The sequence below is a fragment of the Pseudopodoces humilis genome, chromosome 23 (assembly GCF_049639895.1).
Source record: "Pseudopodoces humilis isolate 2021_Gansu_Grassland_sample_001 chromosome 23, ASM4963989v1, whole genome shotgun sequence".
In the NCBI taxonomy this organism is placed as follows: Eukaryota; Metazoa; Chordata; class Aves; order Passeriformes; family Paridae; genus Pseudopodoces; species Pseudopodoces humilis.
Window position 1 is genome coordinate 9222030 of NC_142222.1, and position 27437 is coordinate 9249466.

The 27437-nt window shown below is 52.8% G+C and overlaps 1 protein-coding gene and 1 long non-coding RNA gene across 3 annotated transcripts in view; both read left to right on the top strand.

The window, feature by feature from the left end:
• Positions 1-15637, top strand: part of GALNT17 (polypeptide N-acetylgalactosaminyltransferase 17) — a 99193-nt gene extending 83556 nt beyond the window's left edge. The window contains exons 7-11 of one of the 2 annotated variants that reach the window (XM_005525885.3): positions 2912-3097; positions 6573-6710; positions 8039-8134; positions 13221-13388; positions 13919-15637. In XM_005525885.3, coding sequence (XP_005525942.1) covers positions 2912-3097; positions 6573-6710; positions 8039-8134; positions 13221-13388; positions 13919-14047 — 717 coding nt within the window. In that variant the 3' untranslated portion in view covers positions 14048-15637. The remainder of the gene's footprint in view (positions 1-2911; positions 3098-6572; positions 6711-8038; positions 8135-13220; positions 13389-13918) is intronic. The other variant, XM_088066272.1, reaches the window with a different exon arrangement.
• Positions 15638-24477: 8840 nt separating this feature from the next.
• Positions 24478-26019, top strand: LOC148182647 (uncharacterized). Its single transcript, XR_015774446.1, has 3 exons — positions 24478-24854; positions 25229-25394; positions 25892-26019. It is a non-coding gene; the product is annotated as an uncharacterized LOC148182647 (long non-coding RNA).
• The last annotated feature ends 1418 nt before the right edge of the window (positions 26020-27437 follow it).

Here is a 27437-nt window from a genome sequence, read left to right on the forward strand (position 1 = left end):
CCGGCAGCCTCAGCTGGGACCATTCCCTGGGGAGCCTGGGCAGTGCCAGCACCTCTGGGGAAGAACCTTCCCAAAATCCAACCTAAACCTGCCCTGACCCAGCCCCAGCCCTTCCCTGGGGTCTGAGCACTCGTGGCTGTAAATCTGTGCCTGAGCACGTGTCCTGTGCCTGCTCTGGGCTTTGCAGCCTCTGTCCTTGTTTGAAAGGAATCAAATGGAAGGAGCTGCTTCAGCAGACAAGTTATTAGTGCTGGGTGCCCTTGAATGGCAAAGCTTGGATTTGGAGGAAAAAGCTGAAATGAGACATTTTCCATTTTATGATTTTGTCTGTGGAGAAAGTCCTTTTAATCTCAGTTTAATGAAAGTTGGCTCAAGACGTGTGAGTGACTGGGAGTGCTTGGGAGAGACAGGAGCAAAGCTTGAGGGGAGCTCAGGGCAAGATGAAATCCTCCCTGAGATGAGGCAGAGTTTGAAGGGGAGGAGTGACCTCCCAGCACCTTCCCATCAGGAATGGTGGGAATATCTGTAATTACAGATCACAGAGCGCTGGGGATGTGCTGGAGTCACAAAGGCTGGAAGCAGATCCATGGAGCTGGGTACTGTCAGTTCAGGAGCTGCTCCATCCCTCAGCTGCCTCTCTCTGCATCAATAATTCTGTTTCAGAACCTCCTCTCATGGTTCCAGTGCTCCTTCCCCCTTCTCCTGCCACTCCCCACATGGAATCCAGTTAGGCTGCAGAACCAGCTGTGGATCATTTCCTCCAAAGGCTTTTTGTGCATGAAAAATAGATCAAAATCCTGGGGAGCTATTTATGCTGGCTTATTTTTACAGCTCTGACAGAAATGGTAATAGGAAAATGAGATCAAGATGCTTTTGGTACATTACTGGCAATAAAATAATAAAAAATAGAGCAACCTGCAAGCAGATGAGGGTCAGATCCTGCAGGTAATTTCTGTGCTAGGAGTGCACAAAGCCCAGCATGTTCAGCTCCTTCTGCAGGGCCTCCAGGTATTGTGGATGCTGTTTTTGAGGCACTCGTCTTTTATGAGTCTGTAATAATCTTTGCATTATGCTATTACAACATAATCAGGTCCTTGTCACGCTGCCAAGGCTGAGCAGATAACATCAGAGCACTGAGGAATTTCAGCTCTAAACTCATTAGGAAGACCCAGATTTGTTCCACGATAGTTCCAAACCTCTCTGGAGCTCAGTGCTCTGCAGGGATGTGCTCTCAGCCAGATGGTGGCTCAGGAGGCAGGTCTGGGCTCCAGCACAGCCTGGGAGTTCAGCTGGGAGAGCATCTCTCCAAGATGGGATTTAAAAATACTCTGCTCCTCTTTTTAAAAAAAAATTAACTTCTGGGAGCACTAAAATGACAAAGCTGCAGTGGGCCTGGCAGTGCCCAAGGCCAGGCTGGATGGGGTTTGGAGCACCTGGGACAGGGGAAGGTGTCCCTGCCATGGCTGGGGTGGGAATGGATGGGCTTTAATGTCCCTTCCAACCCAGACCATTCCATGATTCTGTGATCAAGGTTTGGGCTGCTCCTGACCCCTCCTGTAGGGAACACCTGGCCAATGAAACCTAAGAGATCCCCAAAAGTACAAAATGAGGAGGTGCTGAGGATCACTCTGGACTGGGAGATTTATCCACTCTAGTGGCTGAGCCCAGCAGCCTTGGGAGTACCTGAGGGCAGAGCTCATTCCTCTGTTTCACCAAGATGTTGAGAAGGTAAAGAACTGAGCAGGCAAGACACACAGGCAGTTTGTGCCTTAGGAATATTCCTTTTAAAATAGATTTTTTCTTTGGGGTTGCCTAGTTCAGCTCTGATTTGCTTTGCCCGTGGCCTGTCACAAACCTTGAGTGGACCTTGTTGGCTTGGCTGGGGTGGGAGGAGGAGGGGAGGGACAGGCAGGTCCCTCTGTGAGAGCCCAGCTCTGAATCCACTCTGGGGATGTGAAATTGTCTTTAAAGTGCTCTGAAAGGTCAGAAGGCAGAGCAGGAGTGCAGAGGGATTTTTCTGCATGTTTATGTAGCAGTGCAGGTGGGAGCAGCGTGAGGAGCAGGGGGGAGCCAGGGAAGGTGTCCCCTCTGTGCTGTCACCTGTCACCTGCTGTCCCCACCCTGCAGGGGCCACAGGGGACAGCAGGCACCGCTCCAGCCTCCTGCTGGAACAGGGAATGGAGCAGGGCCCACGAAAACGAGGGCCCACAGATGGGAGGAGAGGTGGTGAGGCTGGAAGGGATCCCAGGAACGCTGGGTGTTGCAGTAAGTGCAGAATGATATCCCAGAGCAGCCTCAGGCCGGCTGGGAACGGCTGCCCGGGGGCTGCAGTCCTGTCTGAGGGTGAATAACCTCTTGCTGATGGCAAACAGGCAGGGAAGAAGCCAGGTATGGCGAGTCTTCCTGCAAACCCTGTGTGTGAGATCAAGAGAGGATCTTACAAGGTTTCATTAACTTGTAGACTGTGATTTAAGGGAATTTGAAGCAGCACGTGGAAGAACAATAATGAACAAATGTTTTCAAGTGGGAGAAATCTGTCCCTGCCATATGTTTCACTGACTCATCCCTTCTGCAGGAGGGGATCTTGGAATTGTTTGAACTATTCCAGTCACTAATGCTTTTCATTTGGGAGGAAACGAGGCCCTGGATCCTTCACTGGGTGAGGAAGAGACCCGATCCCTCTAAAGCTTTGGGCTCAGCTTAATCCAGGAGCGGTTTGGGTTGGAAGGGACATCAAGATGCTGCAGTTCCAACCCCACAGGTGCTCCCTGTGTGTCTCGGTGTTGGGCAGAGGCCACACCTGGTTTGTTTGAGATGTGACACTGGGCTGGCTGGGGTAATGCTGAATCCTCCTCCTCCTCCTCCTCCTCCTCCTCCTCCTCCTCCTCCTCCTCCTGTGGCTGTGTTGCAGGTGTGGCTGTGTGGGGGCAGCATGGAGGTGCTGCCCTGCTCCAGGGTGGCCCACATCGAGCGCAAGAAGAAGCCCTACAACAACAACATCGGCTTCTACACCAAGCGCAACGCGCTGCGCGTGGCCGAGGTGTGGATGGACGACTACAAGTGGCACGTGTACATCGCCTGGAACCTGCCCCTGGAGGTACGGCCTGGCCTGGGGGTCACTGAGGCTTCAAAGCTGAATTATGGAGCGTTAGCACCCCTGAGCACAGCCTTAACCCCCGGGCCTCGGGCCCAGCGGAGCCCCCTCAGCTTTCGGGGAGAGGCTCCAGAAGCTGCAGCCTTTGGAGGGATTCCTGCTGTTCCCACAGCCTTTTTAGCGTGGTTCTGAGAGTTAAACCTGGTGTTTATCTGCCCCCCAGGGTTCAGGCAGCGTGAGGGGATGTCCTGACACTGCTCTGCAGATGGAGTGTGTCTGCAGGCTGGTTAGCTGGCAATGACCCACATCAGTCAGCATCGTTAGTGCCTCGGGTTAATTCCGTGTCCAGCTCGGGTTAATTCCATGTCCAGCTCGGGTTAATTCCGTGTCCAGCTCGGGTTAATTCCATGTCCAGCTCAGGTTTGTTCCATGTCCAGCTCAGGTTTATTCCATGTCCAGCTCGGGTTAATTCCATGTCCAGCTCGGGTTTATTCCATGTCCAGCTCAGGTTAATTCCATGTCCAGCTCGGGTTTATTCCATGTCCAGCTCAGGTTAATTCCATGTCCAGCTCGGGTTAATTCCGTGTCCAGCTCGGGTTAATTCCATGTCCAGCTCAGGTTTATTCCATGTCCAGCTCGGGTTTATTCCATGTCCAGCTCGGGTTTATTCCATGTCCAGCTCAGGTTTGTTCCATGTCCAGCTCGGGTTAATTCCATGTCCAGCTCGGGTTTATTCCATGTCCAGCTCAGGTTTATTCCATGTCCAGCTCGGGTTAATTCCGTGTCCAGCTCGGGTTTATTCCATGTCCAGCTCAGGTTTGTTCCATGTCCAGCTCGGGTTTATTCCGTGTCCAGCTCGGGTTAATTCCATGTCCAGCTCGGGTTAATTCCATGTCCAGCTCGGGTTAATTCCGTGTCCAGCTCGGGTTAATTCCATGTCCAGCTCAGGTTTGTTCCATGTCCAGCTCAGGTTAATTCCATGTCCAGCTCGGGTTAATTCCGTGTCCAGCTCGGGTTAATTCCATGTCCAGCTCAGGTTTATTCCATGTCCAGCTCGGGTTTGTTCCCAGCTCATGGACACTGAGCCCTCCCACAGCTCCCGAGGGATGGTGGCCCAGGGGCTGCACTGTTGCTTTCCCCAGTGCTGGGAAGTTCAAAGGTAAGGGTTTGGAGGTTGGTGGCTCACAGAAGGGGATCCCCTTCCTCTTAAACCTTCTCCTTAAAGAGCTCTGGTGGTCCCTTTGATTCCTGCCCAGCAAGGTCAGGGTTTTTTTGGATCTGGCACATTAATTTTGGTGTAAATCCTGCCACGTCACAGCTTGGGGAATCTTTGGAAAACCACGAGGTGCCACCAGCAGGTCCAGGTGAGAATGTCCAGGGACACATCCTGCACAGGGATCACTCCCTGCTTCTTTCCCTCACCTCTGGGAGAGCTCCAGAGGCTCCAGGAAGGAGGAGCAGGGAGGTGGCCATGGCTGGGAGGAGAAGGTGAATGAGCCCAGTTTCACTGTGAGCTCAGACTGGTGCCACAAGTGTCCAGCCCCCCTGGCTGCTGTTATTACTGAACACAAAATATTCCTGCTTGGCCAAGGCTCAAAGAGCTGCTGAGGGAGCATCCCCAGCTGCTGTCTGCTCTGGAAAAACAGGAAAACACAACAATCTGAGCTGCTGCTGCAGCGTTCTGAGGAAAGGTTATGTCTGGGGAGAGCTGCTGGCATTTGGAGCCATGGCAGTCACAGCCTGGGAAGGGCCAGGAGCTGCAGGTGTGTGATCCTGGGGCCAGGTGGCACAAAAATAGCAGGAAATAAAGGAATAGAGATGGGAAGAAAAGCTGCTTTCCCAGGGAGCTGCAGGAGGGCTCTGGCTGTGACAGGCACCACTCCAGGGACTGGGAGAGGGGGAGATGCCTCCAGGGCTGAGGGAGTTCGGGGATCTTAAAAAGAGGCTTCAAGATCCAAATGCTCGTGGGCAGGGATCAGAAATCCTGATCTTTGGGCTGATTTCTTTTTTGAGGTGAGGCACCATCCTCCTGCTCAGGAACAGCTTTGGAGCATTGCAGAAAGGATTAAAATCCATCCTGTTGGGCTTGGAAAAGGCAGCGTCACATGGATCAGCACTGGGGGTGGGAACAGGCCTGGGTGACCCAAAATCAACTTGAGATTTTTATATACAAGTCTTCCCAATAGGTCTGGGTTCCCCAGAATCCATTTTTTGAGTTTTTTATACAGGTTTTTTCCCAATCAAATAAAGATTGAATTTGAGGGAAGCCTTGTTGGATGGGGGAGGTTTTATGGATATGCACTGGATTATTTTCTGATGCCAAGGCAAAGCCCTGCCCTGCCCATCCCAGGTTCTCCCTGACTGCTCTGAGCCCCAGCTCAGCCTGTCCTGCCTGTCTCCACACAATCATCTTTATTTTTACCTCTCAGTTACCAGGGGCACACTGAAACGGTGTCTCCTCTAAAACAGAGTGAATAATTCATTAGGAGATCATTACAAGCTTTGTAATGGAAAATTGCTTTCCCAGTTGTGTTTAATGACCGCTGGGAAAGGCAAGAGCAGGAGCCCAGGCAGTGGAGGGGCTGCTGTGTGCCTGCCTTTGGCTGCCCTGCTCCCCAGATCCCAGGGTGGAATAGAGGGGAGCAGCTCTCCAGCCCTGCTCCCTGCTCCTGCAGGGTTTTTCCCTGGGGACAGCTTTGTCTGCAGGAGCAGTGGGGTTCTGCCGTGTCTCCAAGGAGACCATTCCACCCTGGAACTGCCCAAATTGCCAAGACATTTTGCTGAGGTTCAGCCTCAACTTTTCTTCTCATGCAATTTTTATACTTCATTCTCAGCTGTCTGCCTCTGCTTTGTTTGAATCTTAAACCTTTCTCTCTTTCCTTCATTCTTTTCCCATTTGTTTTGCACCTTTCACCCCTTCCTTCCTCTGGGTTGTGTCTCAGTGGGGTCAGGGAAGGGTTTGGTGCTCGGTGCCCAGCCAGGGTTTGCATTTCCATCTTTTAAATTCTCATATCTTCTTGCTGCTAAACTCTCCTGGAAGTCCCGTGCCTCAGAACCCAAACAGGAGGAGAAATCGTTTAAAAATACCTCGTTTAAAAATACAGATCAGTCTTTGTCACACGGATCCAAACCCAGGAGAATGGGCAGGAGACTCCCCACTGTTTCACTGCACTTCCCAACTTTCCTCCAAACCTTTTCTTCTCCCTTTGGCTCCTCTTGTAAATTATCCCCGAGGACATCAGCCCGTGGCCATTGCAAGGGGGCCCTCAAAACCCAGCAAGAAGTCGGTGTCCCCCTCTTGCCATGGCTCTGGAACCCACATCTTCCTTCTGATGATTTCACATGGACACACATCCCAGAATTCCTGGAGTCACTCAACCACTGCCAGGCAGTTTGGAAAGGATCTCAAAGCTCAGTGAAATACTTTCATTTTTACCTTTTTTTTGGAAGTGTGACCATTCCTGCTGTTGTTTTTCAGAACCCAGGGATTGACATTGGGGATGTTTCTGAGAGGAAAGCCTTGAGGAAGAGCCTGAAGTGTAAAAATTTCCAGTGGTACCTGGACCATGTTTATCCAGAAATGAGGAGATACAACAACACCATTGCTTATGGAGAGGTAATTTAGTCCCTTAGCTCAGCCTGCTAATATTTACAGTCCCTGATGAGAAACAGCCTCAAAGGAGAGGAGTCTGGATCAAAACTGACTTTTTCTGTGTAATTATCTAAATTTGTATAAATCTGCTCCCAGTTTCTTCTAAAAACCAGTTTGGGGATTTGCTGCTGATCTTGAAGACTGAATGAAGTAAAAATGTTAATACATCATTTAGTGAATTGGCAGAAATTACCCATATTTCCTATGACTCCATGGATTAAGCAGCTGTATTCGTATTTTTAATACACAGGCATCTTCTAAAACCCTGTGACTCAAACTCTGCCTAATTCCTGACAAGGTCTCTGGAGGATTCAGTGCCTTGTCACAACAGCTTAAGGACAAGATAAAATAAGGGGACTTAATTCAATCTCTGCTGCCTTTGAAACCATTCTGGGAATATAGAAAGAGTAATTTATGGGAGCTAATAACAAATACTCTGCTGCAATGGAGTTGATGGAGCAGTGGCACTTGGAGTAGGCTCCTTGAAGCCTGGGCACCCTGGATGGGTTATTCATTTTAGGAAGGGTTTGTTATCAAAGTTACTAAAGGCCTTCAAGCTAAAACCTCCCAAAAAATTCTATTTTCATAGAAAATGAAATTTCAGAATGGTTTGAGTTGGAACAAAACCCAGCTGGAACAAGGATGTGATGATTCCAAGGTGATCCTTGTTCGAGTTGGGCTTTTTTCCCTGCCTTGTCGAGCACTTTGAGATTTCACTGAAATCTGAGGGGTTCTGCATTGATTTTGGGGTTCTGCATTGATTTCAGGCTTCTGGGAGCCTAAACCTGGGTTTGTCCCCACCACCCATGAGCAAACACAGAGCCAGCTGTGTCCAGGGATGCTGCCCCTTGGAATGGGGATTAGTCCATTAAACAGCCCTCATTAGGCCTGGGTTTAATGAGAAGTTTAGTGCTCTGTAAGTTTGCTTTGCCTGATTGTTCCTGGTGATAGAGCAGTGAGAGTTAGAGAGGGTCAAGAGGGCTGAGCATCACTTTCCTGCTTATCTCTGATAAGAGAGGGCCATAACTCTGTTCCCTTTGTGCCAGAACTCTGCCCCTGTTTGTGCCATAACTCTGCCCCTTTTATGCCATAACTCTGCCCCTTTTGTGCCATAATTCTGCTCCTTTTATGCCATAACTCTGCCCCTTTTATTCCTTAACTCTTCCCCTTTTTGGGCCATAACTCTGTTCCCTTTGTGCCATAACTCTGCCCTTTTGGGGCCATAACTCTGCCCCTTTTTTCCCTTAACTCTGCCCCTTTTTTCCCTTAACTCTGCTTTTTTCCCCTCGCAGCTGAGGAACAACAAGGCCAAGGACGTGTGTCTGGACCAGGGCCCGCAGGAGAACCACACAGCAATCCTGTACCCGTGCCATGGCTGGGGCCCACAGGTGAGGCTGGCACTGCCACAGCCAGGTGCCACCCCAGGGGACAGCCTGGGGCTGTGGCCTTGGCTCTCCAGTGATAAAAACACCTCGGGTATCACAGGGAGTGTTCCCAGCTGCATCCCCATCATCCTGACAGAGCTGCAAGGAAAAGCCTTGAAAGGAATTGGAAATCTTTGTAAACTGAAAATGCTGAAAAGTTGAATTTTTTTGCAATTTGAAACAACAACAACAACAACAAAAAGTGAAATTTGTAATTTAAAATAAAATCTTCCAGACAAAGGTAAATAGCAACCATGGACACAATCTGAGTATTTCCTTCCCAAGGCCAGGTTGGATGGGAGTTGGAGCACCTGGGGTAGTGGAAGGTTGGAATAATATAATAATATTGATCATAATAATGATCTTTATGATCTGTTCCAACCCAACCCATTGTGGGATTATTTCTCTTCCAGCCAGCAGAATAAACCCAGACTAATGGGGTAAAGAAAACAATTAGTGCTGTGGTAATGAGCCATTTCAGCTTGGCTGGAATTTGCTTTCCAGCACTCCTTTTGCCTCTCCAAAAGTTTTGGAGCATCTGGGGCCCAGCAGGCTCAAGGAGGTTCATTTTCTGCTGAAAAAATGTACAGTTCAAGGAGTGGGAAAGCATAAAAATCCTGTTCTCACTCCACAGTCACCCTGGAATAAGTGATGCCAGAGTTCATCTGAGCCTGAGCCGGGAGCCTGAGGAGCTGGGAACCATCTGGGGGTGGAGAGAGTCCCACTCTGGGTTACCTTAAACAAAGATCAGTCCCTGGGGCTGATGGAGTCCCTGCTAAGCAGAATCTGCTCTTGCTCAAACACCCCATTCTTCTCTTCAATGGCACCAACTGCCTTTTGCACTTTGTGGCTGGAAATGTGCACCTGGAAGTGCAATGTTGTGTGAGAAACTGGCTCGGGCTGCCACTGCCTGCTGGCCCTGGGCTCCAGGGTGATTGGCTGGGAATGAGTTATTTATTTTTATTTCTTTTCCCCTCAGTGTTACTGGGATTAAACTCAACCATGTTTTCTTTCCCTACCTGAAGTTCTGAAGTCTAATTTTGCTGGCTGCCTGCAGCTTGCCCTTTTCATCCTTCCTGCTCCTCCCTCTCCACATTGTCCCTTCCCTCTTCAGCTGAGAGCCAGTTCTTGGCAATTCCTTTGTTTTAAGGTACATCCAATTAGTGAAACCCCTGGAAAATTCTGGTTTTAAGCAGCTATCAGCCAGTGCAGGAGCTTTGAAATGGCCTTTGTGGCACCATGAAGGAAATTGGACTTCCCCTACAACTGTTTAATTAATGGGCTGCAGGTTGTAATTTATGGCTGGGAATGGAATTAGAAGTAATGGAAACTCTGGTTTGTGTGTGTGTATATAAATATATATAATTTTTATTTATTTGCATGTGTGTGAAACCCCACAAGGGGTTGTTGAGCTCCTTTGGAGTTGCTCACATCCCAAAGCACACACAGTGCCCTAAAATCCCCCTTCTCTCCTTGACCCTGGGGCCCATCCCAGACATTCCTTATTTCAGAATAAAGCAATGATTTCCCTGGCAGGAGTGAGAGGGGGAAGGTGTGGGCTCCCTGCTGGCACTGTCACACCCCGAGGGGCTGTGGCTCCTGTTCCCTGCCACACCAGCGGTGCTGGGATTTTCCTGGAAGCTGTTCCTGTTCCTGTCCCTGTTCTTGTCCCTGTCCCCTGTCCCTGTCACATCCCTGTTCCAATCCCTGTCCCTATCACTGTCCCATCCCTGTCCCTGTCCCATCCCTGTCCCATCCCTGTTCCTGTCCCTGTTCCTGTCCCTGTTCTTGTCCCTGTCCCCTGTCCCTGTCGCATCCCTGTTCCAATCCCTGTCCCTATCACTGTCCCATCCCTGTCCCTGTCCCTGTCCCATCCCTGTCCCTGTCCCATCCCTGTCCCATCCCTGTTCCTGTCCCTGTTCCTGTTCCTGTCCCTGTCCCATCCCTGTCCCTGTTCCTGTCCCTGTCCCATCCCTGTCCCATCCCTGTCCCATCCCTGTCCCATCCCTGTTCCTGTCCCTGTTCCTGTTCCTGTCCCATCCCTGTCCCTGTTCCTGTTCCTGTCCCCATCCCTGTCCCTGTCCCATCCCTGTCCCTGTTCCTGTTCCTGTCCCTGTCCCATCCCTGTCCCATCCCTGTTCCTGTCCCTGTTCCTGTCCCTGTTCCTGTTCCTCTCCCTGTCCCATCCCTGTCCCATCCCTGTTCCTGTCCCATCCCTGTCCCTGTTCCTGTTCCTGTCCCTGTTCCTGTTCCTGTCCCTGTTCCTGTTCCTGTTCCTGTCCACATCCCTGTCCCTGTTCCTGTCCCTGTCCCATCCCTGTCCCATCCCTGTCCCTGTTCCTGTCCCTGTCCCATCCCTGTCCCATCCCTGTCCCATCCCTGTTCCTGTTCCTGTTCCTGTCCCCATCCCTGTCCCTGTCCCTGTCCCTGTCCCTGTCCCATCCCTGTCCCATCCCTGTCCCTGTCCCCATCCCTGTCCCTGTCCCATCCCTGTCCTGTCCCTGTCCCATCCCTGTCCCTGTCCCTGTCCCAGTCCCACCCGTGGCTGTGGCCGTGGAGCCCCAGCCCAGCTGGCACAGAGGGGATGTTGGCTCTGCCAGGAGGGATTGGTGCTGTTCATTTGTGTCCTGTCCCCAGTTTCTGCTCTCTCCTGTGACTGCCCATGGATTTGAGCTCAGCCTGGATGCAGCTCAGGGTGGTGGCTCTGAATTCAATCTTGCCTTTACTCACTCAGCCCTCGCTGAGTAAAATTTTAGCGATTTTTCTCTTATTTTCCCTTCAGCTTTCCGTTCTCCCTGCCTCCATTCACTTCCAGGTCAAATCATTATGAGATTCCATCATCATCCTTTTATCCTGTAATTATATTGAGGCCGCTGATGGGTTTTTTTCCTGCTTGATGGCTTCATCTTTGAGACAATCCCTCCTGGAAGCACCTTGCTGTAATGATGTATTACACTAATAATGCAGCCATAGCTCATTGCAGTGACACAGCTATGGTGATATATTAAGGTGATAGAAAGCACTATAATGCTATAAAACTTAAGATAATGTTCACCCAGCAGAGCATTTCATTTAATTATAGGATAAAATATGTTTTGCCCATTTAAGCAGCAGAAGTTGAGGACAAAGCCATCAATATTGAGCTCATGGGGGACACGGCAGGAGCAGGGGTGACGAAACAGCACCCTTTAATCAGATTAAATTGTGATAAAAGGCAAATCCTGAACGTTTTACTGATGGCTGCTAATTGATGGTCTGCTCAGAGCAGAAGGGAAGCTAAACAACTCGAAATTATTTTCCAATAGAGTCAATGAAGGTCATCAAGGCTTTTATTTCCCAGGTACTGGGATGTCTAATTAACTTTCTGCCATCCCTGAGATGCAGCCAGCCAGAAATCACAATCACAGGAGATGGATTGGAGGTGCAGCTTTCCCAGGGGGATCAGCCCCAGCCCCAGGAGGGGCTGAGGGAGCTGGGAAGGGGCTGAGGGAGCTGGGAAGGGGCTCAGCCTGGAGAAAAGGAGGCTCAGGGGGAATTTCTGGCTCTGCACAAGTCCCTGGCAGGAGGGGACAGCCAGGGGGGGATTTGGGATCTTATCCCAGGGAACAGGGACAGGAGGAGAGGGAACGGCCTCAGGCTGGCCCAGGGGAGGCTCAGGATGGACAGAGCAGGAATTTCCCCATGGAAAGGGAGCTCAGGCACTGGAAGTGCCCAGGGAGGTTTGGGATCCCATCCCTGGAGGTGGCACTGAGTGCTCTGGGCTGGGGACAGGGTGGGGATGGGGACAGGGTGGGTTCCATGATCCTGGAGGGTTTTTCCAGCCCCAGTGATCCTGAGATTCCCCCCAGGGACAGCTGAAGTTGGGAACATGGCCAGGTGCAGGTTGATGAGGTTTTATGGGCACAGGTGCCCAGAGCAGTCCCTGGATCCCTGGCAGTGCCCAAGGCCAGGCTGGCTGGGTTTGGAGCACCTGGGACAGGGGAAGGTGTCCCTGCCATGGCTGGGGTGGCCCTGGATGGGCTTTCAGGTCCCTCCCAACCCAAACCCTCCTGGGATTCTGTGATCAAGGTTTGTGCTGCTCCTGACCCCTCCTGTGGGGAACACCTGGTGAATGAACACTGGGGAGGTGTGAGGAGCTCTGCTCTGATACACAACATTTTCACTCCAGCAGCACCTGGGAGCAGGGCCAGGCCCACCCTGGGGTTATGAGCTCAGTTTGACCCTCTTACATTGCTTTAACTTGATTTCCAGTGTTTAATTATTACAGCCCAGATAACCCAAACTCCCAGTGGGATTTTCTGCCTCTTCTCTGGCATCTGGGTCACAGATATGCTCAGTTAATTAATGTGCTGAATCCTCCTTATTTGTCTGCTGGATAATGGCCTGATTCATAATTTAAATAAGCAGCTGTGGAGATCTTTCCCTTGAACTATAAAAGGCAGGACACTGGTGTTTCTTTCTCCTCACTCCAGAATTTAAATGCGTTTAGGGAAATATTTTGGTGGCATTCCTTGGCATGGGGGAGTCCTTTGTGTGCTGGAATTCCCAAGGGCATCATCCCAGCCCGCACGTCCTGGGCAGCCCCTGGCAGCTGTGGCAGCTGGATCCTGTGGAATGGCTGCAGTCCTGAGCCCAAGGGCTGAGCCATGGGGCAGATCCCGGCTCCTGTCCCGGTCCTGGCCCCTCTGGCTGCTGCTGCTGCCTGGCTGGAGCCCTGGAGGTGTGCCAGGCTCCAGAGGCAGGAGCTGGGCCAGCTGGAATCCAGAGAAAACGTCCACTGGCCCATCCCACAGCGCTCCAGGAGGCTCCAGGAGCAGTTTAAGAGTTATTCCTTCCCCTTCCTGTGTCTCAGTTCCTCACCTGCACCTGAAAAGAAACCAGACCCAAAGAGGGATAAAAGGTTGGAGGAAGTGGGAATTTATTCCTTCTGGCTCTGCTTTCCCCGTGCATCCCCACGGAATTTCTCCAGGGGCTCTGTGCTGTCCTGTCCCCGCTGGCTGTGCCGATGCTGTGAGTGCTGAGAGTGTCCCCGCTGTCCCCCTGTCCCCAGCTGGCTCGCTACACCAGGGAGGGCTTCCTGCACCTGGGGGCCCTGGGCACCACCACGCTGCTGCCCGACACCCGCTGCCTGGTGGACACCGGCAAGAGCCGCTTCCCGCAGCTGCTGGACTGTGACAAGGTCAAGAGCAGCCTCCACAAGCGCTGGAGCTTCATCCAGGTGGGCCTGGGGCTGCCCTGGGGGCTCCTCTGCTCCCCAAAGCCTGGGTGGGACACGGCCCCTGGGCTGGGACAAAGGGGAAACGGTGCCACAGCAAATTCCAGCTCCTGGGGCAGAGGGAGGAGGTTAAGAGGGATCAGGGCAGCACTTCAGGACAATTTCTAAAGAAAGTTTTCCTTTCTGGTAGCAGAGAGGTGGATCTGGTTATGTCTGGTCTGCCAATGACTTCCAGATTCCTTTGTTTTTCGTGGATGAAGAGTGAAATTCATTGTCCCAAAGCAGTTTAAGGAACACAGCTTCCACAGTGTCCCACTCCCCAGCAGCTGTGGCATTTAGAGGATGCAGGTGGCCCTTGGTGCTGCCAGGGACAATGGATGCTCATTCCATTTATTGGGGGAATTATTTTATTGTTTGAATTGCATTCCCACCCAGCCGAGTGCTCCTTCCAGCAGTGCCCCCCTGGTCCTGGTTTGCTTCTCAGGCAATTAATATCTTCATTTTTCCCTCTTTTCCCACCCCCTCTAATGCAGAACGGAGCCATCCTGAACAAGGGCACGGGGCGGTGCCTGGAGGTGGAGAACAGGGGCATGGCTGGCATTGACCTGATCCTTCGCAGCTGCACAGGGCAGAGGTGGACAATTAAAAACTTCATCAAGTAGAGGCTGAAAGAGTCAGGGGAGTCTGACTCGAGCCACGGCTGACAGGGGCTGACACGCCTGGACTCCTTTGGGAAGGATGGAAAACCAAGCAGAGCTTTATTGGTGTTCCTAGGAGAGGACCTGGGGGAGATGGGCATCTGTGGCTTTATTTTCACCAGCTGTGGGTCTCCCCCAGCTGATCCCAGCTCTGGAGCTGGCTCAGAACTGCTGCTCCCCCTGGCCAGCACTCCAAGAGCTGCCACATTCCCTGCTGGAGCGGCTCTCATGGGCTGGGAGCGTTGACTGACAGGGAATTTCTGCTTTCCCACACAACCCCGAGCTCTCCCAAAGGGCTGGGGAGGTTTGCACCATGAGCCTGGACGGTCCTGCCTGGCAAGTGTGGGAACTGAGGAGCTTGGGAGAGGAAAAGGTTCCCAAGCTCCAAAGGAGCCGAGTTTGAAGGATGTGTTGTTTTGCTGGGTCCTTGTTCCCTTTTCCCTTTCCTGCCCCTGCATCCAGCAGCCCCTTCCCTGAGTTCTGGAGAAGAAAAACACACCCCAGCAGCTCCCAGGGATCTTTCCAGCCCTTAATCACAGAAGTTACCCAAAAAGATGCAGTGGAATAAACCCCCTGACCTCCCCTTGGCCCCCTCTCCATCAGCCACACGCTGCTGCCCAAAGCAGCACCTCCCTCCATGGAGACCCCACAGGGACCCCATGGAGACCTGGGACGTCTGCCTGCCCTTCTGGGTGACTGCAGGAATGTTCTCTGGGGCTTGAGCCCCCTGTCCTGCCTGGTCAGGCCTGGCCAAGGACCCCCAGAGTCACTGCAGCCCCTCCTGAGCTGTGGCAGGGACAGGGAGGGAGGCCAAGGCACCAACAAACGGCAGCTGAAATTCTGCCCTGAAGTCACTTCAGGCTTGTTACTCCAGTGCAGGGATCCCAGCTGATTTATTTTTGGCTCACAGTAATCCTGGCTGCCAAATCCCAGCTACCAAATCCACCTGGGAGACCTCTGCTTGGGGTGTGTCTGCCTGGAGAGGGGAAACGATCCCACAGAGCTGCTGTGGGTGGATGGCCACGGGCTTTGCTCAGCAGGGAGGAGAAACCAGCCCATCTCCTGTCCTTCTCCCAGAATAATCCTCTTTGTGGCTGCCCTCTGGCTAGGGTGCACTAAAATAGATTAATATATGAGATGTATGTGTAAATATGTTTCCCAAGCTGGGATGTGCACAGAGTCCTTTGCTGCAGAGCACTCATGCCTGTCTTCCATTTGCATCAGGATGAAGCTCCCTGGATGTTTAACGAGCTCAACTTCCAATGCCATGCAGCAGGTTTCTAACTGATGTTTTAGTAATTTATTGAAGAGAAGCAGATCTATTTCATTGTTCCTTCTACAGCAGCGAGCATCACCTAGGACTGATTGTTCATTTAGGCTTCACGAGGCTCCCTCACCCGCTGGGGCTGTCTCTGATTTTTCCCCTGCCTTCCTTAATGAAGTAAAACCTCTTAGTTGTCCTGACTTGCAGAGTAGAGAGTCAGTGTAGGATTTTGCTCTGTTTTTCGCTGTTGCATCATCTCTTGTGTAATAAATCTGAGCACTTCCAAAGCCGGTATGACCACAGGTGTGTGGATGCATGAGCCAGCTCCCCTCGCCTCTGCTGCTGCCTCAGAGAGAAGCGATTTCCTGGGGACTCCAGGAAACCCTGAGGGCTCTGAGACCCCAGAGCTCTGCTCCAACTGGGAAATGCCCTTAAACTGAGCAAATATTGGAGGGGAGAGCCTGTGTGGGTCAGGATCAGCAGCCAGACAGCCCCTGGGTGTTGTCTGTGCTGTAATTCAGCCCGGCTCGGGCCCTGCCAGTGCCCAGGGTGGCAGCAGATGGCTTTTGTCACATGTCACAGTGCTGGGGTGAGGTGTCCCAGCACTCTGGGGCTCCTGCAGCGGGACTGGATGGGACGTGTGGCTGTCCCTGCTTCTGTCCCTGCCTCTGTCCCTGTCCCTGCTTCTGTCCCTGCCTCTGTCCCTGTCCCTGCCTCTGTCCCTGCTTCTGTCCCTGCCTCTGTCCCTGTCCCTGCCTCTGTCCCAGTCCCTGCTTCTGTCCCTGTCCCTGTCTCTGTCCCTGCTTCTGTCCCTGCCTCTGTCCCTCTGGGCTGGCCGTGTGGCCCTGGTGCCACCGCTGTCCCTGTGCCAGGTGGCTCAGGGTGCCCAGGGCACGAGGATCCTGCTGCTGCTGAGCTCTGGGATCCTCTGGAGTGTTCAGGGCCACACCTGCCTTTCCTTCGTGCTGCAGAAGGAAAAGCAGCCCCTGCCTCAGCACAAGGTGGAGGTGAGCCCTGGGCTGGGGGACCCTCAGCTGGGGCAGAGCCCCCGGGGAGGTGCTGGGGGGTGTTGGCCCCTTCTCCCTGAATCAGGCTGAAAAGTGGGAATTTGCTGTTCTGTCCTGACACCGTCTGTGACTGCAGGGTGGCCCCGGGGCTGCACTCCCACCCCCGAGAAATCTGGCTGAGATCTGGGTCTCGGTGTTGCATCTCGCTTATCTCTAATCATCTGTTAATTGCTTTAAGAAGTGATCTCTAAGTGATTCTTATTAAAGATCTGATTTGAGCCTCGCCTCTTGGGTGATTTTCAAAAGATTCTCTGCTGCTGAGATACAGAGGCAGTCAGTCCTCTCCCTTACTCATTTAATAGAAAAGTGCTGCTGTTTTAATGAAAATTCCATTTCTAAAAGAAATGGAAATGAAGGAGAGATCAAGAGAGATGGTGAACAGATTAACTCCCATCCCATCCATCCCTGCTGCTGCCACTCACCAGGGTAAGTTACACCCCCCAGCCGGAGGGAGATGTAATGTGGCCAGTGAAGCATCCCTTGCATTCCTGAGCCCAGGCTGGGTGTCCCTGAATGTTCCTCGGTGTCACCTGGAGCTCGGGGCACTCCTTGAACCCACTCCTTCCATCCTCAACACCGGGTTGGTGCTGAAGGGTGGGAGGGAAGGGTCTCTGTGTGACCACAGGGGCTGGGGCACAATCCCAATCCCTTTCCTGCTGCCCAGGCTGGGGGTTCAGGGCTGGGCCATGTCCAGTGTCACCCACAGGAACCCTGGGACCTTCTCCCAGAGCTGCTGATCCCAGCCTGGGCTGATCCCAGCCTGGGCTGATCCCAGCTTGAACTTGCCCTTGTTGGTGCAGAGGCTTCACCCACCCCAGATCCTGGCTGGGAAGAGACAGAAGGGCCCATCCAGCTGCTGAGGGTGTGCCCCAGGGGCCTGACCCCATAGAAATGGTAAATGATAAATGGTAAATGATAAATGATTGAATTGTGCTCTCCTGTTCACTGCCCCGCTCAGATCATTTCTCTGACCTCCTGTGTTTCAGTGCAGCGGCTCCTGCCGAGCTGCTTTGTTGCAGTTGATAGCGAGATAATTATAATGCCATCAGTGGTTAAACAGTTTCAATAGCAGCAGCCCCTCTCCTCGGGCCTTTGATGGATATCTAACAGATTAATCAGCTGCTGGGAGCAGAGGGAGCGCTGACAGTGTGATTTTCCTGAGATGCACATTCCAAAAACAGCCTGTGAGGAGCTGGGGGGGATGTCCAGGGTGTGAGGAGCTGGGGGGATGTCCAGGATGTGAGGAGCTGGGGGGATGTCCAGGCTGTGAGGAGCTGGGGGGATGTCCAGGATGTGAGGAGCTGGGGGGATGTCCAGGCTGTGAGGAGCTGGGGGGATGTCCAGGATGTGAGGAGTTGGGGGGATGTCCAGGATGTGAGGAGTTGGGGGGATGTCCAGGCTGTGAGGAGCTGGGGGGATGTCCAGGCTGTGAGGAGTTGGGGGGATGTCCAGGATGTGAGGAGTTGGGGGGATGTCCAGGCTGTGAGGAGTTGGGGGGATGTCCAGGGCATGAGGAGTTGGGGGGATGTCCAGGCTGTGAGGAGTTGGGGGGATGTCCAGGGTGTGAGGAGTTGGGGGGATGTCCAGGATGTGAGGAGCTGGGGGGATGTCCAGGGTGTGAGGAGTTGGGGGGATGTCCAGGATGCTCAGCAGTCCTGCCAGCGAGCACCTCGGAGCTGGGAATGCAGCCTGAACCTTCTCCCAACCCTCAATATGGAATGAGAGGTAAAACATATTTATTATCTCAGCCTTTAAACCTTAAAACCTTGGGATCAACCAGCTGCATTTCATGTTCTAAGGAGGGATTTCCCCCCACCCCACAGGTTTGTGTGGGAAATGATGGAAATGAATCCACTGCCCCGTTTCTCTGTGATTTTGCTGTTGAGCTGCACTGGGACACAGCCAGTCAAAAATGCTGCTCCTGTTCCTTGGGGGGACCCAGCCATGCTCAAGGCTCTGGAGCCAGGATTCCTCCTGCTCCCATCCTGCGCAAGAGGGATGAAGTTTTGCTGGAATCACAGAATATCCTGGAAGGGACCCCCAGGGATCACCCAGCCCAGCCCCTGGCCCTGCAGACACCCCAGCAATCCCACCCTGGCCATCCCTGGCAGCTCCTGCAGCTCGGCAGCCTCGGGACCATTCCCAGGGGAGCCTGTTCCTTGGAGAAATGGGATCTTAACCTGTGTCACTGCACCCTAGAACGTCTCACTCCATGCCTGACCCGTGTGAGACTCTGAACAGCACAGAAAAGGCATGAGTGTTTTCCAGAGGGTTTTATTTCTGTGGTTTTGATGTGGTGGGAGCACCCATGGTTTTGTTGGGTTTGGTTTAATTATTGTTATTTTTGTGTAAACACACCGAGAGCTTGTTGGAACCACTGGGCTGGAAAACTGCCTGGGAGGCTCCTGCTCTGCTGTGGAGTGTTTAAAATGGTTCATGGCTGTTATTTCCCAGCTTCCCTGCCTGCCTCAGCTCCGTGTGTTTATCAGGACAGACCCCTCGTGCCGGGCAGGTGCTGCTGGGCTGGGAGTGATGGAGCTGCAGCAGCTGAGGGCAGGGCAGGGCTGGGCAGGGGGCTTGGGAATGGTCCTGGGGCAGGAAAGAGCTGGTCCTGCTCCGAGGAGATGCCTGTGTGCAACGTGTTCACCTCTGCCCCTCCCATCCTGGAGCCCCTGCAGAGCCAGGGAGGAAGGTGGGTGCTTTGTTCCTTGATGGATTTGGGGTTATCCCCTTGAGCCACGGGGATCTCTAAATACCTGTTGTGCTTCATATTCCCACTGCAGCCCTCACCTGTGCCAAACTCTCACCTGGGAGGTGCCAGGGGGCACTGCTGTCACCACTGTCCCCTGAGTGTCCCCATCCCTGCCCACTGTCCTGAGTGCCCAGAGCTCTGGGGACAGCCAAGGGGGGCCTTTCCCCCAGGACATGCTCAGGATCTCCCTTAGAGACAAACACAGAGGTGCTGCCAGGTAGAAAATAAATCAGTTTAAAAGAACTAAACCTCTCCCAAAGCAGCCAGAAAGGGCAGGAGTGGCCTGGAGGAGGATGGGTGACCCTGCTGGGGACCAGAGCAGAGGAGGAGGAGGGCAGAGGGGTCACCAATGTGGGGGTGCCCCATGCCCTGGGAGAGCTCAGGGGAGCAGGGAAATGGGGAAAGGTCTGGGCTGGGGGTTTGGGCACTGGCAGGACAGGTCTGGCTGGAGCCACGGCTCTCTGTGGGGTGATGCTCTCCAGAGCAGGATCTGAGCCCAGGGGATCCCAGGATGAACCACAGCTGAACCTGCAGGGATCTGGGATTTAGGGATGGGGGCACAGGGGCCTGCCCAGGCTGGGCTGTGCTGGCCAGGGATGAGGCACAGGGAAAGGGAAAGGGAAAGGGAAAGGGAAAGGGAAAGGGAAAGGGAAAGGGAAAGGGAAAGGGAAAGGGAAAGGGAAAGGGAAAGTAAAGCTGCTCCCCTAGTGCCACCTTGTGCCTGCAAAGCAAGCAGCCTGGCGGCTCTGCAGGGCTGTCACAGGGGGGTACCGAGGTCCAGGACGTCCCTACGGGGCTGGCAAATCCCAAATGGGGCCAAATTTTGGATGAGGCTGTGAAAGGCTCCCCCACAGCAGCCCCTGCTGAGAGCGTGGCTTTAGGTGAAGCTTTACCTGGGGAGCTGAGCCCGGCTTTCCCTAAAGGTTTAAAAATGCTTTCCATTCACCCAGCTGGAGAGGGGCACAGGGCAGCTCCTGCAGCCCCTGCCAGGGCCTTCCCTGCCTCACAGGGAACAATTCCTTCCCAAAATCGAATTTAAATCTCTCTTTTTTTTAGTTTAAATCTGTTCCACTCTGTCCTGTCAGTATCTGCTCCTCCAGGGCGGCTCCTGCAAGGAAACACCATCAGAATCGATTCCCAGGGTTTGATGGTGAGCTGCCAGGATGGCACAGCTGGCCTGGCACAGCTTCCAGGGCTGGGTGTTTGTGCTGCAGAAGCAGGAGTCACCCACTGCATCCCTTGGAGCCTGCAGGGAGCTGGCCTGGCACAGGTGGGTGCTTGCTGCTGCTGCCTGGGAATATCTGAATATCTTCTCTCCCAGCTCCTGATCCCAGACTTTCTTTAGAGCATCCAGCCGGGACCGCTCCTGCCCTTCCCAAATAAACCTGGTTTTATTTCTCACCACGAGAGGTCCCCAGGAACCGCAGGAAAAAAATTCCAGTTGGAAAATGCATCCAGGAGCAAGGCTGGAAGCAGGCGGTGCTGGAGCTGGGGAGGAAAGGGCTCGTCCTCTCACAGAGGAGACTCCCAGCACATCCCTGGCTGCTTGGGTTGGGATCCTTGGGGTGAGATCCCTGATTTTCCCAGCAGGTGTGGGAAAGCTGAGGTGCTCCCAGCTCAGGTGCCCAGAGCAGCTGGGGCTGCCCCTGCATCCCTGGAATGTCCGAGGCCAGGCTGGACACTGGGACTGGGAACACCTGGGACAGTGGGAGGTGGGATGGGATCGTCCTTGTGGTCCCTTCCACCCCAAACCAATCCTCAATTCCTTGCCAGCCCCTTCTGAGGGACTCTGGCAGGGGGATGAGGCGCTGCTGGGCCCTGGGGCAGAGCCTTTTCCAAGGATCCTGCAGGGCTGAGGCAGCTCTTCCATGGAGAGCAGCACTGTGTGACCCAGGAAAGCTGAGGTTTCCTGCAGGGGCCCAGAAGGAATCCCAGGAACTGGCTGTTGGTTGGGCAAGGTGGGAATGAAGGGCACAACAAGGATGGTTCTGCCCAGAGGTGCCATCTCTTCGTGCTGCAGAGAGGAGCACAGCTCCAGCAGGAACTGTGTGCTCTGGGGTGTCCCAGAGCCTCTGGGGGTGCCCCAATCCTTTTCCAGTGACCCTGCTGACTTCAGCCCTCCTGGGGCTCCTTTCTCACTGTGCCCTGACCATTGCCAGAGCAGGGAAGGATGCAGGCAGCGATCATTCCCGAGACACAGCTCTGTGCTGCTGGGATATCAGCCCACACAAAGGGCTGCTCTCCCTGCCCAGCCTGGAATGGAATCACTCAGCCATTGCATGTAAAGGCCTGGCTTTGACAGCCCTGCCCAGAAAGGCTCCACTTTGCACAGATCATTGTCAGGAGGGCGGTGGGAGTGCACTGAACCTGCTCTGGAATCAGCCCTGACTGGCACAGCCAGAGCTCCACACAGGGGACACCTCCCCTTACCACTAGATGTCATAAACCGGTTTTTTCCTCATTTTCAGAACCTGCTTTCAGCTGCTCCATCACTTGATGAAGGCAGTCACGTTGATAATCCCTGAATAAACTCCTCTTCTTTGGATTTTGGGCATTTTTTCCCTCTAAGTCATGCTTAGCTTCACGCTTTTTTTTCCCACCTCGCACACACGTGCCAGCACATTCTTGCTGCCCTGCTGCAAATGCCACACTGTGGCACGTCTGCTGCAAGCTCAGAGCTCATTTGGGCTTTAATTTGCATTTTTAACTTTCAGCTGCTCCAGCATCTTCCCTGAAAGTGGCAGTGGCATTCCTGTTCTGTTGCTGGGCAGAATAAATGGTGAGGTTTGGCTTTTCTCAGCAAAGTCCAGCTCAGAGCTCGCTGTGTGCTCTGTGCTGAGCTTGGGAAGGTAAAACCAAACTCAGCCCAACCCTCCCAGGCTGCATTTTGTGCAGAGGTGATCACAGGGAATGGCTCCCAGTGCCAGAGGGCAGGGCTGGATGGGATTTTGGGCAGGAATTGTTCCTGGCAGGGTGGGCAGGGACTGGCACAGGTGCCCAGAGCAGCTGGGGCTGTCCCTGGATCCCTGGCAGTGCCCAAGGCCAGGCTGGCTGGGTTTGGAGCACCTGGGACAGGGGAAGGTGTCCCTGCCATGGCTGGGGTGGCACTGGATGGGCTTTGAGGTCCCTGCAATCCAAAGCATTCCAGGATTCTCTAGGTGTCCCAGCTTTTTCAGAGCTGGAGCAGCTGTGCTGACCAAGCAGGACAAACCATCAGTTCCACTTCACCCTGGTTTAATCTGAGGACAGGCACTGTAAAACCCCTCCCTGTCAGGCCCAAGGGATAGACAAGACTCCACCTGGCTGGTGCCAGAGCCCTGGATTGTCTCTGGGAGATCTCCAGGTCCCTGATGGAAAAGCACATATTTGGATGTGAGGTGAACTTTGCTGTGGGAGGTATTGGCCCTGCACACCTGGGAGAGATCAGACATTCCTGAAGGCCCAATTACAGATCCAAGACAAATGCTGAGCTAAAAAAATAAGGGCTAGAAAACCTCCCCCTGCTCTTTCATCTGTGGTGCTTCCTCAGAACTGTTCTATTTCCCTAAGGAAGAGGAACTGGGGAATGGAACAGGAGGGAAAGGCAAATGAAGTCGTGCTGTTCTTCAGAGCAAGCACGCTGCAAGGATCTGAAATGCAACCTTTGTTCTTCCCCAGTTCCCATCCTGGGAAGCTTCAGGAATGCCTGACAGCCCAAACAGGTTTCTCTTCACCCCACACAGTTTCAGGGAGAGCCTGGGGATGTGGCTGTCCAGGCTTTCTGGGAGAGCACACTGACACTGCCCCATAAAATCATGGAATTAGTAAGGATGGAAAAGACCTCAGAGTCCCTGGAGGACAGATGGAAACAGCTCCGAGGGATCTGTGCCCTGCAGCAGCTCCAGGGGCTGGGCTGGGCTCTGGGCACAGCCTGGCCCCACACGTGGGGTTTTAGTTCTGGAGTGGTAATGGAGAAGGAAATGTCATTTTAGGGAGTCAGTTCTGAAACGGGTGGAGATGAAGAACCGAGGAGCTGAAGGTTGCTCTGGATGTTGCTCTGATGTTTCTGTGGACGGATGTGGACAGGAGGGAAGGAAATGTCTCCACTAAAGCCCAGAGGGACCTTCAGGAGATGTGGGGCAGGGCTGCTGCTTTCACCTGGCTGCCAAGTGCATTAACAGCCTCATTCTGGGAGCCAGCTGAAGGAGGCAGGGCTGGTTCTCATGGAGGGGATGCAGTTCTTGGGGTTCATTTCCAGAGATAAGCACAATTATCAGAACTGTTCATTACACATGAATTATCTCCATGGAGTGTGCTCCCCAGGATGGAAGATCTGCTCTGTCAGAAGTTTCAGAAATATCAAAATAAACCAAACAAGCCCACAAACTCACAACAAGGGAAGCAAACCTGCCATAATTAGGTCCCAAGAGATGTTTATTCCCAGCTCGATGGAGAAATTAAGTCAATACAATGGAATGGTTAAATATTGACTGAGCTGTAATATTTAATCAAGAAGGATTCATACTACTCCTCTTTCAAAAGAGCTTGAGCTGCTTGTTTTATTGGCTTTTTAATCAATGCTTTAATTATATCGGTGCTCTAATTTCATAATAAGCTTACATTAATTAAGGCAGCTCTTCTATATGCAGAGAGTAATAGGAAAACCAAACCAAATAAGAGGAATGTGATGTTCTCCTGCTCCAGAAGAGATGGAGACTGTGCTGTTTACACTCATTAACTCTTGCAAAGGGAAATGATACCAGGAATTCTTTATTTATGCTTAGGTCAGCTCTGCCTCCGATTCAGTGAAAGAATTTTGGAAATAAGAACTTGGCTCAACATGCTTTGTACCAGGTTGTGCATCAGATTTCTGGGGGAAAAAGCATTTGGGTAAAATGGAAGATAAATGGAGATGCCCCCCAAAATGGGCCTGGGAATCTTCTGGTGGATGTCAGCTCTCCCAGAGGGACGAGAGTGAGTGGAGAGGACTGAGCTGTTTGTCAGACAGGGACATTTCTCCGGTGCCAGGGACACCCACAGCTTCACACAGCCTGGCAAGGATCATTAACGTGTCCCAGCATTTTTCCTGCAGCTGGGGAGGAGTGGGTGGGTGCAGTTTGGATGCTTCACCTGAGCTTGTTACCCTGCATCAGCGGAGTGTGGGGCAGCAGCTCGTTACACTGCTGATTAGCACTGCTGATTAGCACTGCTGATTAGCACTGCTGATTAGCACTGCTGATTAGCACTGCTGATTAGCACTGCCTGTGTCTCACTGCCACTGTCAAAAACCAGTGACTGCCCCAGGGTAAGCATGGCTAGGATAAAAGCTGGAAGGAAAGATGTTCAGTGCTGTGGTTGGAATAAACCAGGGGCTGTCTCAGGTCTTTGCCCACCTCAGTGGCACTGGGGACACCGCAGGGACTGCGAGGTGCTGCTGGCTGAACACTTTCCTGCAGCCTAATTCTAATTCCTGCTGCAAGTGCCAAAGGAAAAGCAATTCCTCATCTGTTTTTCCAGAGGCAGCAGGCAGGCAGGTTCCTCCTGCTGAGCAGTGGCTCGGGAAGGCAGCAGAGTGCTCCTGGTTTGGATCAGGACAGGGAGGGAGCAGCCAGCCCCGCTCCTGAGCCCACCTCAGCCTGCCAGGGAAGGAGCAATTCCCTGGGATGTGGAGAGCAGCATTGTCTCAGCCAGAGGCATTAAAACCTTGTGGTGAGATCATGTCTTGGACCAGGCTGTGTTTGGAATGCCAGGAGATGCTGTTATCCCAGGATTTCTGTGCCTTTGCAAAGCCCGGCCCTTTGGGTACAAAGCATTTTCATTAATGAGGTCACTGTGGCTGGAAGGGCTCCTCTGTCCCTGGGGTCACTGTGACTTTAAAAGTGCATTATTTCCCACTTAGACATGATGCAGACAGAAGGGGATTTGTGTAGCCACTGAGATAAGGTGTCCCAAAAGCATTAAAAGAGGTCTGTGACTGTATAAATAAGTTAGTGGGAACTGGGAAGGGATGTGTGGAACAGGCAGCTTTCTGGAGCTGCCCTCAGCTGATGTTGGCACATCTGGTGATTGTCATCTTCCATCAGCGTGAGGAGGCTGTGAGCTGGAAAGGGAAACTGCCTTGTGAGGATGCTTCATTGAATTTTATTAACGCTGGGGTTTAGCTCTACCTGCTGCTGGAAGCTCAGCTCAGCCAGGGGCAGTCTCCAACAATTCCATCACAAATTTTCCTGCTCAAACCCAGTGAAAGAGGTAAGAGCATAAACAGCACTGAGCTCTCTCTGCCAGGGTGTGGAGGATGTCTCTGTCAGTTATTGTGAGGGCATCAGGATCTCAGTGTCTCCTAAGAAAAGATCAAAAAGAATTAAATGTTAGTGCTCCTTTGGAAGGGTGGTGTGGACATTGACTCTGATTTGTTTGAAAGTGCTGAAATAATTGAAATTATGAACTGAACTCCAGCCTCCCACTGACATATCCTGAATGGTTTAAGCAGTTTATCATGGCAGCACTGAACCCAAGAAATGCCAATACTTTGTAGCACCCCTCATGCATGACACCTTTCTCTGAGCCTATTAATGAAATGGAATATAAGAAATGATAAATATTCCAAGCAGAATGTTGTAGATCTTCAGGATTAAAGTATGGGTTATGCACTTTCAAATACATTTAATTTTGGCAGGTCCTAAGCTGGAACCTGTTCCTGGTACTTGGAGATTTCTCTCACCATAAGAAGCAATCCCCATTTTCAGTATTTTTCAGGCTTTTAGGTTGTCTCTGGTTCAAAGTGAGAGAAGACACTAAAATTGGCACCAGCACAGTGGGAGCTCACACAATGTGGCAGGAAACAACATCTCCTCTCCCTCGGATCCCAGGGCTTTGGTCACTGGGTTCTTCACGCGTCTTCCTGGATCCGTCTGTTCACAGCACTTCAGGCTCTGCTTCTGCTCAAAAAGGCTCCCTTGGAAATGGGGAGAGAAAAATGCTGTGCCCTGGGGCCTGATGGTGCTGTGTCCTGGGGTCTGATGGTGCTGTGCCCTGGGGTCTGATGGTGCTGTGTCCTGGGGTCTGATGGTGCTGTGCCCTGGGGTCTGATGGTGCTGTGTCCTGGGGCCTGATGGTGATGGTGCTGTGCCCTGGGGTCTGATGGTGCTGTGCCCTGGGGTCTGATGGTGATGGTGCTGTGCCCTGGGGTCTGATGGTGATGGTGCTGTGTCCTGGGGTCTGATGGTGATGGTGCTGTGCCCTGGGGTCTGTGATTGTGTTGTGCCCTGGGGTTTGTGATGGTGCTGTGTCCTGGGGTCTGATGGTGATGGTGCTGTGCCCTGGGGTCTGTGATTGTGTTGTGCCCTGGGGTCTGTGATGGTGCTGTGCCCTGGGGTCTGATGGTGATGGTGCTGTACCCTGGGGTCTGTGATAAATGCTGGGCCCTGAGGTCTGTGATGGGGCTGTGCCCTGGCATCCTGACAATGAAATACTCCGGGGTCTGTGATTGCCATTCCTCACCACGAGTTCAGGAGAGCAATTGTCCCTCCCCAGAGCAAGGCTTGGCTCAGCCCAAGCTCAGCAGAGCCATCCTGAGCGAGGCAGGAGAAGCCCCCAGGTTTTCCAGCCACCTCCCACGCACAGGCTGCTCCGAGCTGCTCCATGCCTTCTGCACTGGGAGGTCCCTGCTGCTCACAGACGGTGGCAGGGACGTGGTGCCAGCCCAGGGGGCTCTGGATGATAATTCAGATTTAGAAATGAGCCTCTGGCCCCTCATATGAGGGTGGAGAAGATGAAGAAATCTCTTCTTAATGAGAGCTGGGTGCTTGGAGAATTCATCACTCGTGGTTTGTCTCTGATAACTTCATGGCAAGGGCTCGTGGAGGCCTCAGGAACCTGAGGAAGCTTCTCTGCACCAGAAGGGTGCCAGACACCAGGACAGGCGATCCTGATCTCCTCAGAGACCTGCAGGATGCTCCAAGCTGGTTTAGCAAGAGTTTGGAATTTGCCCTGCTGTAACTTTTGGTGAGCTGTGGAGTGGTCAGAGCTGGGCTGATCATTGCAGGTCATTTCAGCTGAAATAAACTGTTCTGTTCTGTCCCATGGGGAGGATGAGCAGCAGGAACCTGGAACAAGGCAAACAGGGAACTGTGTCCTCCCTACCAGCAACCTGAGGCTGATGAATTCCTTGTTCATTCTCTATCTGAAACCACCTCTCTGGAAGTTTAATCTCCACAGTCTGCAGATTCCAGAGCTGCTGGTGCCAGTCTGGAAGCTGCACAGCTCGTGTGGGACATGCCAGGCCAGGGATGA